This window comes from Mercenaria mercenaria, chromosome 15 (assembly GCF_021730395.1).
Source record: "Mercenaria mercenaria strain notata chromosome 15, MADL_Memer_1, whole genome shotgun sequence".
In the NCBI taxonomy this organism is placed as follows: domain Eukaryota; kingdom Metazoa; phylum Mollusca; class Bivalvia; order Venerida; family Veneridae; genus Mercenaria; species Mercenaria mercenaria.
In genome coordinates, this window is record NC_069375.1 from 68884246 (window position 1) to 68901612 (window position 17367).

Sequence of the window (17367 nt, forward strand, 5' to 3'; positions counted from 1 at the left end):
GCATATTACAACATTAATTACTCCACCACCGACAAAGTTTTTAATGGCTTCCAAGAAATCCAGATTTGGTGAGAAGTGAATGCAACTTACACAAATATAGTCTTGCATGAATTGTCATAGAACTGGACTTAAGGACAGAAAGATATCCATTATTCTACCATGTATGAAATAAACATTTGCAAAATCTCAAAAATATTGAGGATTGAATAAATGTAGGGTATTTCTTATTTGTTCAAACCATTTGAGAGTGTAAATTACACTATAACCAAACCAAAGAGCAAAAGTCTTGAATCCACATGCAGTTTGTTTTCTTTGTAAGTTGTATATATGTGACGCACCATGACATTTTGGGTCCAAATTCGGCGTTACGTCATTTGAGAAAACATCGATTAAAGTTACGTCACAAAAAAATGGTGGACATTACCACGTGTTCGCGGCAATTAATGCATTATTGTTTTCAATAATACTCTACCTTGCCACAAGAAATAAATGAAGTGACATAAACATTTCCGTGTTTTGCAATTCCGTTTCTTTAAATGTTTAAAATGATTGATAATTTATCGCCCTTTGAATCGACACGCCATTTGTAAACATCGAAGGTCGCAGAGAAAATGAAACTACCAAAAACAGTTATATGATGATTTATTTCGATTGTATAAAGAATGACAGTTAACGAATCTCAAGGTAAGTAAGTATTTAAACGATATGTAGGGTTTAAAAATATTATTTGAGTTCATATCGACTGTTTTGTCCGATATATTTTTGAAAAATAGCCCGGATTTGACACTAATGACAGTTTGGAGGTAGCGCAATTCACATTTTATTTACAAGTGTCACTGTATACTATATATTATTTACTAAATCTGCCATGAATTAAACTTTTTTAATCTGTTTTGACTCTTATTCAGTAGAATCAGTATGCAAGACAATTAGATTCTATGCAAGAAGACATTGTGACTGTGGTGCCAGACAAAAACACAACAGACAGTCATAGTGTTTAGTTACATAATTCAAGCCCTGATCATTTTATACAGCCATGCCATGAAAGTGACTGATCAGGAACAGTTGAAACACATTTATTGTCAGCTTCAATAACTTATTTCTTGTAATGTCAAATCAGTCCATACATAAAACTTCTACAATGCATAAATATTGTTTTTACTCGGAATGAGACAGTCTTTTTCCAAAGCTTTTCAAAATTTTCAAATTTTTGTTAAATTTGCACACTGTTGAACAGTTCACTTGGTCATTATTTCTGTATTCCTCACCATTTTGTACTGTTCTTGGCAAGTCACTGGCAACCACTTTGTAAAATGAATTAACTTTAGATACATTTTGTTTTGAAAGTCTTGCCAGGGATTCAAACCTATTACTCTTCTTATAGAAGTCTTTGTGCTCTATGTACTGACTTAACTGCCCAGGGCATTTTTTATCTTACATTTCAGCCTTTTTCAGTATTTTTTTTTTCATTTTACAGATCAACCACTGAAGATTGTTTGGCTTGATGCAATGACCTTAAACAGTTAAAGGATTATCCAGGAAGGTCTATACACCACAAGCTGGATTTTTTGGGGGTTTGTAAATTTCTTCACACATTTTTACAGTTACTAGTACTATACTGCTATTCTAAGAAAGATAAAGACAAAAAGTAACATAAACATAAATGATCTATTTTTTTTCATAACATTTTAAGAGAAAAGATTTTAGTTATAGACCCATTCAACAAATATGTGTTAGTATATTAAGAAGTGAATAAGTAATGATATATAATAATTAAATATATAATGTATGTATGTTTACATTAAGTATGATTGCATGAATTGTATGTCTGGTCTGTCAGAGTCTTAGCTAGCTTATTTATTCTTGAAAAGCTACTTTTTCTGCTTGAATACTGTAAGATTCTTGGATGAGTTTATACTTATCAATTCTGCTTTCATTCAGCTTTTAACAAAAAGACTCTCTTAAGCTTAAAAATATGCTTTACAGTCCTATATTCTGTAACCTACGGTGGTATGTTTAGGACATGCAATAATTTTTTTTAGGATTAAATAATCTTGAGCGATCAACATCTTATCTCGTGCGCACGACATCTTATCTTGAGCGATCAACATCTTATCTCGAGCGATCAACATGTTATCTCGAGCGATCAACATCTTATCTCGAGCGATCAACATATTATCTTGAGCGATCAACATCTTATCTCGAGCGATCAACATCTTATTTCGAGAGATCAACATGTTATCTCGAGCGATCAACATCTTATCTCGAGTGATCAACATATTATTTTGTGCGCACGACATCTTATCTTGAGCGATCAACATCTTATCTCGAGCGATCAACATCTTATCTCGAGCGATCAACATATTATCTCGAGCGATCAACATATTATCATGAGCGATCAACATCTTATCTCGAGCGATCAACATATTATCTTGAGCGATCAACATATTATCTGGAGCGATCAACATCTTATCTCGAGCGATCAACATATTATCTCGAGCGATCAACATCTTATCTTGAGCGATCAACATCTTATCGTGAGCGATCAACATCTTATTTCGTGCGCACGACATCTTATTTCGTGCGCACGGCATCTTATCTTGAGCGATCAACATATTATCTCGTGCGCACGACATCTTATCTTGAGCGATCAACATCTTATCTCGAGCGATCAACATCTTATCTTGAGCGATCAACATCTTATCTCGTGCGCACTACATTTTATCTCGAGCGATCAACATCTTATCTCGAGCGATCAACATCTTATCTTGAGCGATCAACATCTTATCTCGTGCGCACGACATCTTATCTTGAGCGATCAACATCTTATCTCGTGCGCACGACATCTTATCTCGAGCGATCAACATCTTATCTCGAGCGATCAACATCTTATCTTGAGCGATCAACATCTTATCTCGTGCGCACGACATTTTATCTCGAGCGATCAACATCTTATCTCGAGCGATCAACATCTTATCTTGAGCGATCAACATCTTATCTCGTGCGCACGACATCTTATCTTGAGCGATCAACATATTATCTCGTGCGCACGACATCTTATCTCGAGCGATCAACATGTTATCTTGAACGATCAACATCTTATCTCGTGCGCACGACATGTTATCTTGAGCGATCAACATCTTATCTCGTGCGATCAACATCTTATCTGGAGCGATCAACATATTAACATGTTATCTCGAGCGATCAACATCTTATCTTGAGCGATCAACATATTATCTTGAGCGATCAACATCTTTTCTTGAGCGATCAGCATATTATCTTGAGCGATCAACATCTTTTGTTGAGCGCACGACATCTTATTTCGATCGATCAACATCTTATTTCGTGCTCACAAGATATTACTTACATAAATTCCTCCTGATTGTCATTCCCGTTTCAACAGTCAATGAAGTAATATGAAGGTAAGTACAGTTACACACATGAGTTATTTACGATGATGCCCATAGGGTATTTTACGTATTTAATGGTTGTTTTAGTTTTTGTTGCCATCTGTATTGCAGAAGACTTTATGAAGGTACTTTAATGAGAAATGGTATCATTAAATAAAATGACCAATTTTTATACAATATTTAGGTAAGGGTTATACCTGCAGTCAAAAACATTGGCATAAAGTATCATTTTTATCAAAATTGTTGTGTACATTTGTATGGTATTAAATGATTGCAGAGACAAATAAAAAAACCTCGAGGAGATGGTCTCAGTCTCTGTATGTTTGGTTTAATAAATTATGACCCGTGTAATACCAATTCGACGCCCACCGTTTTTACTTTTGTTTTGTTAACGTTACGTGGGTACGTAATTTTCGAACTTCACAACGTGATATAAAATAGCTGCAAAACCTCAGTGAAGACGCAAACGAAGAAATTTAAGTCCTTGACAAAATAGAGATGAATTATAGAGGCCTCACTCATACATCAAAGAATTTCCTGTTTCCCTTTAATTCATGCATGCAATTTTATAACTTTTTTGACAATGTGCGAATTGATACCACCCTTTGAAGACGGCATGACCAATTATGTTAATTACATTCCCATATAATGGATCTTGTATTTATAGGAAGTTTGAAAAACATCTGCATGAATAGGCGGGACCCTACGTATGGTTTTACTGATAAACTGAATACACACAAAAGGCCTTAATAAAATTTTGTTGGAAAGCTACAAAAGACATATTTGCAAGTGTTGGTAAACGCGATTCATACGTTCTCAAATCGACATGATTTCAATTTCAGTATGTTTATCAAATGTAATCGTGTGCTATTTGATCAAATATAAAAATATATATGATCCGCACCATAATGAAACCAACATAGTGAACCCGCGCAGCCTGGCCACGATCCTTGCTGCTCGCTTTCTAAGCTTATTGCAATTAGAGAAACCGTTAACAAACAGCAACGCTCCTGATCAGACTGCGCGGATCCATGCTGGTCGGAAATGCACAATAATGTTGGTTTTCTCATGGTAGCAAGCAAAGAAACTAGAAAAATAACAACTGTTTTGTTCCATACAATGCTATTGAACTAAAATATATTTTTTCCGACAGAGAATAGACTTACAAAGTCTGTTGAGATCAAATAATTTGTAATAATATTAATTTCTTCATACTGATATTTTCTCTGAAAAAACAATTTCTCTCCAGGCTCATCTCAAGAGACAGAGGCAAGAGATACTGTATATTTTTCAGAAAGTGGTATCAGAGAGGATTGATTTTATGGCCATGTGCTTTACATTTAATGACTCTAACGACTGACACCAGTCCAGACGGAGACAAACCAGATTATTTTCATGATATTCTATATTTATATAAAATATTATATTTTGTATATATATATTTTTTTAAAAACGTAGATGACTTTGTAGGATATCAAAATATTATGTTGGCAGAGAAACAATGCATTTTCATTCATTGTTTGAAATTACAGCGCATTTTTAAGCAACATAGATGTTATCACAATATTTTAATGTTGCTAAATCTGAGATATTCATTAATGATCTCGACTAAACGCTTCGGTGTAAAGTATATCTTATTTCATAAAACCGAATCTACGAAGTAAGTTTAATGCAATATTTTGGAACTCGATAAATATCGCATGTTATCTCGAGCGCACGACATCTTATCTGAGCGCATGACATATTTTCTGGCAGGATTATCAGCTTTATTAAAATGTTCCATTAACAGATCGCCATATTATATTACCGCTAAGGTCTTACATTCTCATCAATCAGAGGTTTGTCAAAATCCCGAGATATCCGGAGAACCACGCTAGACCTCTGATATGCAAGAACGCGGTCTTATTGTTCCATAAGTAGATGTGTAGAAGGCTGGGTCCTACGAAAAGGGTGTGTTAAAGGCACCGCGATTTAGTCATATGACATGTCAATCATGTTAGGGGCACGTTATAAAAACGTTCGACTCAAAGTGCTTTGAACGTTAATACAATATACAAGTGAAACGGATTAGGTATAATGGATATAAGATTGTGATTCATCATTCAGCTGGTATCAGAGGTTTCACTTTTTTATATTAATTTTCATTGAAATATACAGAAAACGATAAATTAGGTTTGTTTATCACGGTATACGGATAACTTGATTTGGGCTAAAACTAGTTCCGATCCGTGACTCCAATTACCTCACCTGACAGTCCGTCAACTGATAAAAGTAAAAAACTTAGTGATAATTACGTCACGAGTTGGACTAGGCTAAAACTTCTTAACAGTGGTTTCAGACAGAAAATCGTGTTGTTGTTTTTTTGCGCGCGAAGTAGAAAATAAATTTTAAAAATTTACCACAGTTGACGGATATCTTGGTAGTAAGTGTAGTATGTGTAGTGAATCTGCTGCATGAGTCTTAGGAATGACCAAAATTGTAAAAGAATGCATTTTAGACACCATGATAAACGCCCAAAGGAAGGTACTTGTGCAAAAAGAAATTTGTATTATATGCATTAAGGAAAAATGTTATCAAACTCGACAACTTTTCTATCTCCACATCTGTTATTCTTTTATTTTGTATGTGAACATCTTCAAAACAACGGCCCGTTTTCACTAAGCAGCGTTGTCATGACTTCGGCTAACGTCAGTATCTTTAATGGAAAAACATGGGTCGAATTTTAATATTCATAAGTGACGTCACAAACCTGATATAAAATTTACGTGTTGATATTGAAAATACTGGCAAATGTTCCATTTTAACTATTCAGTCTGTAAAAAATATGAATTTCATCAAATTCGTAGGTTCAAAGTGTACTGCTGTACATTTTCTTTGTACATGTAACAGAATTAGGGCAAAAACTGCATTGTGCTTTCGTACCTCTTGCGATTTACATGTATGCATTTGTGATTCTCGTGTTCACATGCTTCCTTCTTACATGTATAAAGAAGCGTAACGACATGCTATTAGTCGCCATACTTGCGCGAAGAAACAAAACAGTTATGTTATATTTGATCAAAATTTTACAATAAATTACAGATTAGAATCGAAATAATTTGTAGCAAAATATTTATTCACTCGGACGGTAATACGTCGTACGAAATAATTATTATACCTCACATAAATGTCCAATGCAAATTTCCCATTAGTTTAACTTGAATAATATATCATATTCCCCAGTGATTTTATAACACATGCGCAAAATCGTTATTTTCAATTTCTGCGCAGGTGATATGATCCATAATTTCATATCAAATGCGCAACAGCGTTATTTTGTTTTTTCTGCGCATGTGATATTATTTTTACATATCACCCGTTGAGAGATTGATACTTTGGCATTGATTAAAAGACTGAGTTGATAAATTTTCAGACAAGGCGCTTATATAACTATAAGTTAGGATTAAATTACCATTTTCTGGTGCTCTTGCATGTGCGAACACGGACGAGTTTTTTTTTATGCTACGTGCAAAATATTTCGAAAACAATTTTTCATCAAGTATTGAATCGAAACTACCACAATAAGTTTAGAAATGATCTAACTAAGAAAATGAGTGCTCACACTTGTATGTTTCATTTAGAAAACAGAAAGTTATCGCCATTTTTCAAATGCTACTGATTCACGCAATGTTGAAATATTAGAATAGATATAGGGGTCAGCGATATGTAAACGTCTCGACTAAATCTATCAAAAAAGTCTTATTACACAGCAAAGTCGCCACAAGTTATGAGTGCTAACAAGTAAAGACTCTTTAATTCTGTCTTCATTATTTGGTTAGTAATTACTTTTTAATGTTAAATACATTATTATGTTGATTTTCCAGTAAATGCTTTGACCCTTCTACGTTTTCGGTATAATAAAATAAATATTGCATTCCTGAGAAGGTGATAAGAAAAATGTCCACCCTCGAAATATGAATATAGACCTCGGCTGGCGCCTCGGTCAATATTCATATATCTCGCGGTGAACATTTTTCATATCACCCTCTCATCAGGAATGCAATATTTATATAATATCGCACTGTACCCACGTGAATTATTACGCCAGACGTGTAACTGTACGAGTGAAGTAATGGTGGTCTAATATTCTTGCCTCTGTAAAAAACACTCTTACTCTAGAATGATGTCACATTAACTTGCAGTGACGTGAAACTTTTTGTTGCGGCCAAGAAAGAGCGCTTCTGTATTTTATCTATCACAAGCGTGTTTTAACGCTATTTATACACTCGGGTGATGATACGTCGTTCAAATAATATCACTTGGGCTTCGCCCTCGTAAAGCCGTAATTTACGCCCGACGTATAACCACCCATCGTGCATAAATAATGTTAAAGCACTGATTTGCAATAAATTATTTCATATTTAAAACACGGTTTTGCTGAAAATAATTCTAAAATAAACATTAAACATTTTTTTTCACAAATTTTGTTCATATCATGAAAACAATTAAAAGAGAGCGCTGTTCGTTGAGTGATTCTGGAAGGAATACTTGCAGGTTGATATTTTGAGGTTTAGCCCTTATACTAAGCTTTTACAATTCAAGGATTAAGTCGTGCAAAATATAATGCTATGTTGACATTGCTCTTGCACTGGTCACAGTTCTTGTTATTAATCAAAGACTTCTTTCATAACAGAATAATGGCTGACGACACTGATGACGAGGAAGTAACAACTTCAAGCCTTCTACAATACTTAGAAAACGACCGTAAAATAAACCAGAACTCTTTGGATATGCTGAAAAGTGAACGGGTAAGTTGACAATAATAAAAGTTTCCGGTTATTAACACAACATATATTATTGCTGTTAAAAATAGAAATTAATGACCCATAGGTAGGTAACCTTAACATTTGTATGTGCGCATGCCCAACCGGAAGCTGACTTGACGATGCACCATAGCCATGAAGGAAGTTGACATATACGCAAAGCTACATAAATGCGAAATGTTAAAGCGCTAATTTTCAAAAGAGTTTGTTCTGTAGGTCTTTAACCAATGCGTTTGAAGCAATAGCATTTTCTATGGGTCATACGAAGATGACATCGCAACGGTTTATTGTAAAATGTATCAACAGAACTCCTATAGTTTATTTTTCCTTTCATAGTTTTTTTTTCAAATTCACATATATGATACGAAAACTTATGCTGAAAACTATGAACAAATAAAAACAATTCGTCACCATGCTTGTTTTTGTGAAAAATTGTTTTGAACACACCCAGTTTTGCTAAATCTGCTGGCGATTTTTCAACGGTATATGATTTTCTGCTTTTTTCTTTACAAATACCAACCAAAATATGCATCAATACTTCATACCAAGGTTTATTATTTTTACAGATTTTATTATATACTTATTTGGTATCACAGTCATATTTCTAATACTATATCATTACAATAATTGGTAAAAAAGAAGTAAAAACCTTAATTCATATTTACTTTTATGAAACTTTTTTCTATGAAAAATACTCATTAAATAAGAATGATTTTTTTAATATATAAAAAAAAAACTATGGTTGCCGGTTGCGGCCATTTTAAACCCGCGAGAAATTTTATGACTGATTTTCTGTCGAGACCGTACAAAATGTCGCGGGGAAGGTATAAACTGCAATATTTTATAACAGTTGATAGAAACAGCAGGGAACATTTTGACTCTATCTATCTTCGAAATCAGTTACAAATATGTTTATGTACTGCAATAAAACGAAATGTTTTATGATGAGCTGATACGCCTTTATAGAAACCAGGGGCGGATTATAATTGACGCCCATGGTTTGACTCTACATTTTATCCCACGTTTGTCTATAAAAAAGTCGAGGAACAGAAAATAAATCCGCGACATTTTTTGCATTTGTTGTAGAAATTCTACAAAAAGTCGAGGGTAAAAATTAAAAGCCGCGACTTTTTGTTCGGCAAACAACGGTCTCATGAAATGTCTCGGCGAGTACTAGCGAGTTTTATATCCGCGAAATTTTATGCAGACAGAGTGATTTGAATTGTTTTCAAAAAAAATGACCGTCTTATAACGCACTAAATACATTTAAATTTTGCCAAATACATTAGAACAGACAACTAAATGCGCAAACGAAAAAAATAATGAAATTGCCAAAATATTATTGAAATTATGACAGAAAACAAGCAATTGACATGTAAAATCGGTGCCACCAGGTGGCGCTTTTAACGTAAACACACAACCGTAAAATCGAAAAAGAAACATACATTCTGAAAATATAGGGTTGGATCTATATTTGAGCCAAATTTCATACTTTTACGTCGAAATTCTACATTCCGGTCCTAAGTGTGGACCGACCTTAAACCTGTACCTAGCTACATTTTGTAATACTGTAAAAATAGTGACTTCATGCTATCTGTGAATAGAGGACAATAACTTTTTTGACCATCAACGTCATCATCATCACCATCATAATCATCATCGTCATCATTGTCATCATCATTATTCGACGTATCGAATAACTATTATTGAATATGTAGGCGTGCGCATCGAGCACTCTACAGTTGACCATCCAGATCAGAATTACATTGTGGCAGTCACGTGACACAGTATTTATTGGTTGTAAAATGTATATGGTCAGACTTATCTAAAACAACATACTTGGGATCTGATGACTGTTTTACAATGTATATTAAGGGAAACAACCAACAAATGACATCGTGTCATCTCGTTGCAAATCGTCACACTTCGACGTTATCCGAAATTACCCGAACGAACAACAGATTGAAACTGACGAAATTTGTTATATTTTCAATAACAGAAATAAAAAATTATATTCTTTATATGCTTTCATTGTTTAACTGAAAGAGGAAAAATGCGCCAAAAATATTTGAAAATAAAACACGTTTTTACTCTTCAAAGAAATTCCGGAAAGTGTCGAGGTCAGACTATTTTTACCGAGATGACGTTGCATCATTTGTAGGTCGTCTGCCTTATGGAATGTACTCATAAGGCATGTTGTCAAAACCAGTAAATATCGTAACATGACTGCCACATTAGTACAAGTTTCGGATCAAGATGCACAATTTGTTCTACTCTGTAACTCTATCAATATAAATTAGCCGCGCCATGACAAAACCAACATAGTGGGTTTGCGACCAGCATGGATCCAGACCAGCCTGTGCATCCGCGCAGTCTGGTCAGGATCCATGCTGTTCGCTAAGAGTTTCTCAAATTTCAATAGGCTTTAAAAGCGAAGAGGCTGGTCTGGATCCATACTGGTCACAAAGCCACTATGTTGGTTTTCTCAAGGCGCGGCTCAAATGGTTATTAAATAAACCCACTTTATAATATAAGAATTTAAGAATTTAAGAATGTAGACAAAGTAACAGACGTTTTAAAAAGAGCACACTAGGAAGCAAACTATATTTTCAAATAATTATACTTGTATGGAAAGATAATGTCAGACACTGCTATATTATACTTAGAATAAAACGATCTCCTAACATGTTTAAGCACTAAAACCGCTAACCTGTCGGCTATAATAGTTTCCAAACGATCGGTTCGAATTGAGCAATTATCATATAGTCATAACATTGTTTATAACACGTCTGTATATTTTGCATTTATTCCCATTTGTAGATCTATTATTCTTGATAAACAATACATATGTTATGCTAAAATAAAAATGAATAATTAAATAACGTAATGAAATTGCAATAACTGGCGGAAATACTCTTCAATAAAAATACTACTTCCGGTCGTCCTGTCCATGTGCGACGTTATCATTTCAACTTACACTGGAATTTTGGGTGAGAACTTGTACAAATAGCGTATAATTATTTCAAAGTAAGTTTATTAATTACATTAACGGTTGTTTTGCAACACGTTAATACAATGTACGTCGATAAATATCTGAGTAACCGCTGGATAATATCACATGTATTTACTTTCCTATGTAGTGACATATATAAATATCAGGCGTGTAATATTCACATTACTTGTAAACAGAGTGTAGTTTAAACTGATACATAAATGCAGTCGTGCGAATCGGAACATGAAGTGGTTGAATTTATGTTATCAGAGTGTAAGAGATAAAAACTGAAATCTATACTGTAAATACTTAACTCGTACATGTTTTTTCATTATTTAAATTGAACAATTTTTTGACGGTACATTTCATTTTCTCTGTTCATTTTTCTAGCCAAGAGAGATTTAATAGTTTATGAAGTAAAATTCATTCATTGGCATGCATTGACATTAATAACTTTTAAAAGTCTTGAAAATAACGCGCAAACCTACATTTTTTACATATTTACTATAACGTTTTATGCATTGATAATGAAAGTCAAAAATATTTGAGAAACGTATTGTATGTACAATAGGTCTGTTCAAAAGCACGTTGAAATGGCAGAAGACGGAGAGATCGACAGGCTGAAGAAACAGTTAAAACTCGTGCCACACCCAAGTGGATTTGGAGCATTCAGGGAAATGTGGAAAGGAGATAGACAAGTGACATTCAAAACCCGAACGAGGTATTGGTTTTGAAGTCATGTTACGTTTAGAAGAAATAAAGTATTTAGAGTCTTCCATGGTCGCGTCGATAATTTATTTATTTATTTGGGTTTTACGGCGCACCAACACAGTATATGTTATATGGCACCAGACAGGACTATAAATTTTGGTTTCACATCTCATTTACATCAAAATAAAAACATGAGGTATGGAAACAAAATTTGCATACCTGCTGGAATCAAAGAGTTACAGCAAAACCAAGTGTTAAGACCCTATTAGTCGCCTCTTACGATCATGCAAGGGTAAGGCAGTGGTTCCAATTCTTTTCATACACAGATCGTCCCAGAACCACATGGGGCTGGTCGCGCCGATAAGGCCGCTAACTTCGGATCACTTGCCTCACATCACGGCGGGTTAGAAACATGGCTTACGACGTATAAGTTGTTCATGTAAGACACTCGTTCAGCTGGCTTTTTGAAAGTCGATGGTTCCTATCAGGGACCACCCGAGCCTAAAATTATGCTTTTAGGGGCATCTGGTGTCTTTCCCCATCACGAAAAATTTGGAGGTCGCCATTTGACCTACAGGCTACAGCTGTATCGATATGACGTTAACCCTTTCAAAATGCACATTGATTAAACATTTCGAAAAAAAAAACATATCTAAAAAGCAGTTAAAAACTGAGTAATGAAACTGAATGTCCAGAAACGGTGCTTTCAATAAACTGACGATCTTTTTTTCCATTTGTCCTATGACACATTGTTACAATAAAGATATAACACACTTATAAGTGTTGTCTTAATTAGTGATTTATTAAGAAATTGAAAAAGAGCCGTGTGTCTTTTTTATTTTCATGTATATGATATCGTATTGGCAACACAGTATTCATTTACTGATTGGTTATTTTTCAAACAAATTTAAACAGTAATAGTATAACTAAAATATCAACGTCGTTATTTGTACACTGTCCAGTCACCTACACAAACAGGAGATAGTTATGGCAATACCAAAATATTATAATATGCTATTTGAGCCGCACCATGAGAAAACCAACATAGTGTGTTTGCGACCAGCATGGATCCAGGATACATGCTGTTCGCTTTCAAAGCCTATTGCAATTAGAGAAACCGTTAGCGAACAGCATGGGTCCTGACCAGACTGGGCGGATGCGCAGGCTGGTCTGGATCCGTGCTGGTCGCAAAGCCATTATATTGGTTTTCTCATGGCGCGACTCATTTATGTTCTGTTTGCAGTCATAGCGGTACAAGAGCCTCAGGAACTAGCATATATTTCCTATTAGCAGCACCTAATTGTGTAAGATGGCACAAACATCTGTCAGATGAAGGGTTTTACTGGCACGCAGGCGGCAGGGTACAGGTAATGTTTTATAACATATGCATTGCTATTTTCATCCATGAAAAAATCATTAACGATAGGTAGAAAGCAAAACTTTAGTGTATTAACAGCACCAGTACTATTACTACATTGAATTAAACTATGAATGTACTTCTACATACACAATTAATTCATACCTTAAGTAAAGTTAAATACATTTGAAGAGGATTTTCTACATTTGAAGTAATTGTCTAAAGATAAAATAGTTTAGTGAAAATCTTTAAATATATAAAAATGTCTGCTATATTATACATCCATGCTAATGTGACAAAACATCGTTATGTTTTAATCACTTTACGTCGATATTTTTATAGCGACAAAATACTACCCGATTTAATGTGCAAGTAAACATAAATTATTAAACATAGATTGGTATAACGGAATTAAATATAAGAATGAATGGAATTACGAAGATAAGTTTCGTGTACCAAAACTGCGACATTTACGCAAGTTTCATAGATGACGTAGTGCATCAAGTGTGTATTGAACAAAAGATAAAAAAAAGCCCAGTACCGAGAAGGTAAATATTTGTCAAGTGTGTATCCATCTTTATTTTACATTACAGATTCACATGATAAAAGAAGACGGTACACACACGTGTCACGTGTTAGGAGATGTACTAAAGCACGAAGACTGCGTGGCACAAGTAGTCGTGCCACATGACACGTGGTATGCTGCCGAACTTCTTCCAGATGCAAAATACAGTCTTTATAGTGCAGTAGTCATGCCAGGTATTGTGTTCCACCGTGCCCATCGGATTTTTTAAATGTTATAGGACTATAATTGTTTGTATCTATTTTACTATGTCACAACCAAAATTGATTTAATCAGTGTTACCACAATACATTTCTCAATAATGTTTCAAGTAATATACATACAATTAAGTGTATGAATGTATTGTTTACTTAAAGCTGCTAGTAAGTCTCTGTAAGCGGTCAATACAGGTATCTACTGGATGTAAGGTCAGTACTGACAGGTTAAAGTTTTCTCTGATTTAGGACTGGTCTTTTTCTTTTATAACACGACAACGCAGACGAATTACTATTGAAACACAGTGTCTAATCTCTTCCAATCCTTTGAGTTGTAAAAACAAATTAACCATCTAAAAGGTTTCTGACTTTCTCCGAATACAGTAAAAAGACAATTTATAGGGGTTTGTATAGAATACACTATTTCGTATGTTCAACAAGTGTACTTAAAAGACAAATGTAGGAAGTATGTGTACACCAAAATGTTGCCAGTTTTACTTTTTGCATTCAGTAGATGACTTTATTGTACGAATAAAAAAGTGTATGATATAGTATAAGAGCAAAGCGAGTCAGTTTGAAACTTGTTTCAGAGATGACTCTGATTTCTAATTAAATTGTGGAAATGTATGCGGACACATATATGAATTAAGGACTGCAAAATGTTTTCACCTTTTTTCTATCTTTGATAAACTTTGAGTTCACAAATGCGAAAAAAATAGAATGTTCAAACGTTTAGTAAGATACTGTCGCTGTTATAATAACATATTTTCCATTTATGCTTAAAGGGTTTGAATTTGAGGACTGGTTCGAAGGAAAGAGAAAAGACATGATAGAGCAATATCCACAACACGAAAAGCTGATCACCAAGCTAACGGATAACGAATAGAAATAGACAATTCTAACTCAATAATGTCTCTATATTTGATAATCTTGTCGGAACAGTTGGATACACGAACTAAAAACAACAGACAAGTACTCTCACATTTCGCTATACCAGTAACTTTGTGTTTAAAAGCAATATTTTGTTGAATTGTAAGTATGTGAAACAACGCATGTCGAAAATATATACAGTACTTCATTGAAGTATAGGAAAAAATCCTGAAGTGCAAAACAACAGAAAATCAAGTGACAGTATAAGTTGTAGATACTGGAAAATTGATGTACTCCATAAAGGGGCCTTAAAGTGGGGACTTTTGGGCAAAATAAAAAAAATCAATGTCAAATTACGGTATGCTTATTAAATACAAAGTAAATGCAAATTATAAAACGTAAATAAGTTCCCATCAGTCGGATGTGATAAGGAACATAACAGTAAAGTCTCGAATTCTGGTATCACAAGTCTGTCCATAAATAAGGACACATAAGATGGCGTTTAATGCGACATTGCTACTAATGTACTCGTCTAAAGCAATTATCTTTAGGTTTAAATCTAAAGACAGTTAATAATCTACTGTCTGTGTCACCTTTAGTCTTAGATTCCAAGACAATAGCTACAATTTTATGTAGAACCGATTATATCATTATTATCGTAATACTGACCAGTTAAAACAATCTTTAAAACAGTTTCTTTAAGGCATCATTAAACATAAGCTATCCATCTATTTAACAAATATCACCGTGACATATCGGACAGTACAATTTAATTTACCCAGATAAATCACCTGTAGACATTTAAGATGGCTATGAATTAAGACTGACCAACTGAGTTTAGTTTTAAGAGAACATGCTTCAATTTAGATATCGTTATACGTTTGACAGCTGGTGCAAATCACATGTCAATTCGCACGCCATTTTTATGATCAAAGCCGACGGATGAAATGCACCAACCAGACTTCAATCACAAGTAAATTTATAATCTACACACCTTTTATGATCAATTATCGATGACTGAAAGATATCAATCAAAAGTAAATTCATACGCCGTTGATGAGTTAAAGGCACCAACAAAATGTCAATCACAAGTGAATTCAGATGCCATTTTACGACTAAGTATAGATGAAAGAATGCATCAACCAGATGAAAGTCACAGATAGATTCGCACGCATTTTTATGATCAAGTACGACAGGTGAAAAATATCCAGCAAATGTCAATCAAAAGTGAACCCACAAGACGTTTTATGACCAAGTATCGATGAATGAACATATCAATCCAAAGTAATTTCACAAGCTTTTTTTTATAACCAGGTGTCAATGAATGAAACGCATCAACAAGATATCAATAACAAGTGAATTCGCATGCCTTTGTATGACAAATGATCCATGAATGATATCAACTAGATGTCAATCACAAATAAATTCAAACGCATTTTTAATCACCGTTGATCGATGAATGAAAGGTATCAGCGAGTTGTCAGTCACAAAAAAAAATCACACGGCTTTATATGACCAAGTATCAATGAATGTAAGGCATCAACCAGATGTCAATCACAGAAAAAAATGCATTTTATTTTTCAGCTTTACATTTTTGAATACAAGCTTACGGTGCGTGATCTGTTTGTAGTTCAAACGGTTGTCCTAACAAGTCCTTGTGAAATTTCTTAATTCAAAAACCATAACTAGGCATTCCTTCTCTATTACTGAATAGTTCTTCTCCCGTTTCAAATGTTTTTGCTTGCATATGCAATGGGAAACAATCCGTCACCGAACCTTTTTAGGCTATCAAATATGCAGCCGTCAACCTTGAAAATGGCAAGGAATGATAAGGATGGTTCTAATGGTACTAAAACCTAGAAATGATCACAGATACGATATTTTCTTTTTACAAACGTGGACATTTTCGCGGATAGAAACATTACGTTTGCCAAACTTCCCCAAAACGGATACCGGACCAACTCACAATTATTAAGAGAGTGTACCAGTGTTTACAGGTCGTGATACGTGATATCGCGTGTTTTGAACAGGTAACACACACAAAAAAGAAAGAAACAAGAGCTATCTCCATAGGATGACACATGCCCCCGATGGCACTTTGAATGAATAGTTATGGCCGATGTTAGAGTTTAGGACCTTTGACCTACGGACCTTGGTCTTGCGCGCGACACGTCGACTTACTGTGCCACACATTCATGCGTAGTTATTTTAAAATCCATGCATGAATGACAAAGATATGGACCGGACATGCCCATCATTGCACTATCATGAATTATGACTTTTAACGTCTAAGTGTGACCTTGACTTTTGAGCTACGGACCTGGGTCTTGCGCGCGACACGTCGTCTTACTGTGCCACACATTTATGCGTAGTTACTTGAAAATCCATCCATGGATGACAAAGATATGGACCGGACACGCCCATCAATGCACTATCATGAAAAATGAC

The 17367-nt window shown here is 34.6% G+C and overlaps 1 protein-coding gene across 1 annotated transcript; it reads left to right on the forward strand.

The window, feature by feature from the left end:
• Nucleotides 1-11771: 11771 nt before the first annotated feature.
• LOC123562790 (uncharacterized) lies at nt 11772-15186 on the forward strand. Its single transcript, XM_053524375.1, has 4 exons — nt 11772-11925; nt 13159-13282; nt 13866-14031; nt 14835-15186. The coding sequence occupies exons 1-4, from the start codon at nt 11798-11800 to the stop codon at nt 14933-14935; spliced, it is 519 nt and encodes a 172-aa protein (XP_053380350.1). The 5' UTR covers nt 11772-11797; the 3' UTR covers nt 14936-15186.
• Nucleotides 15187-17367: the final 2181 nt, after the last annotated feature.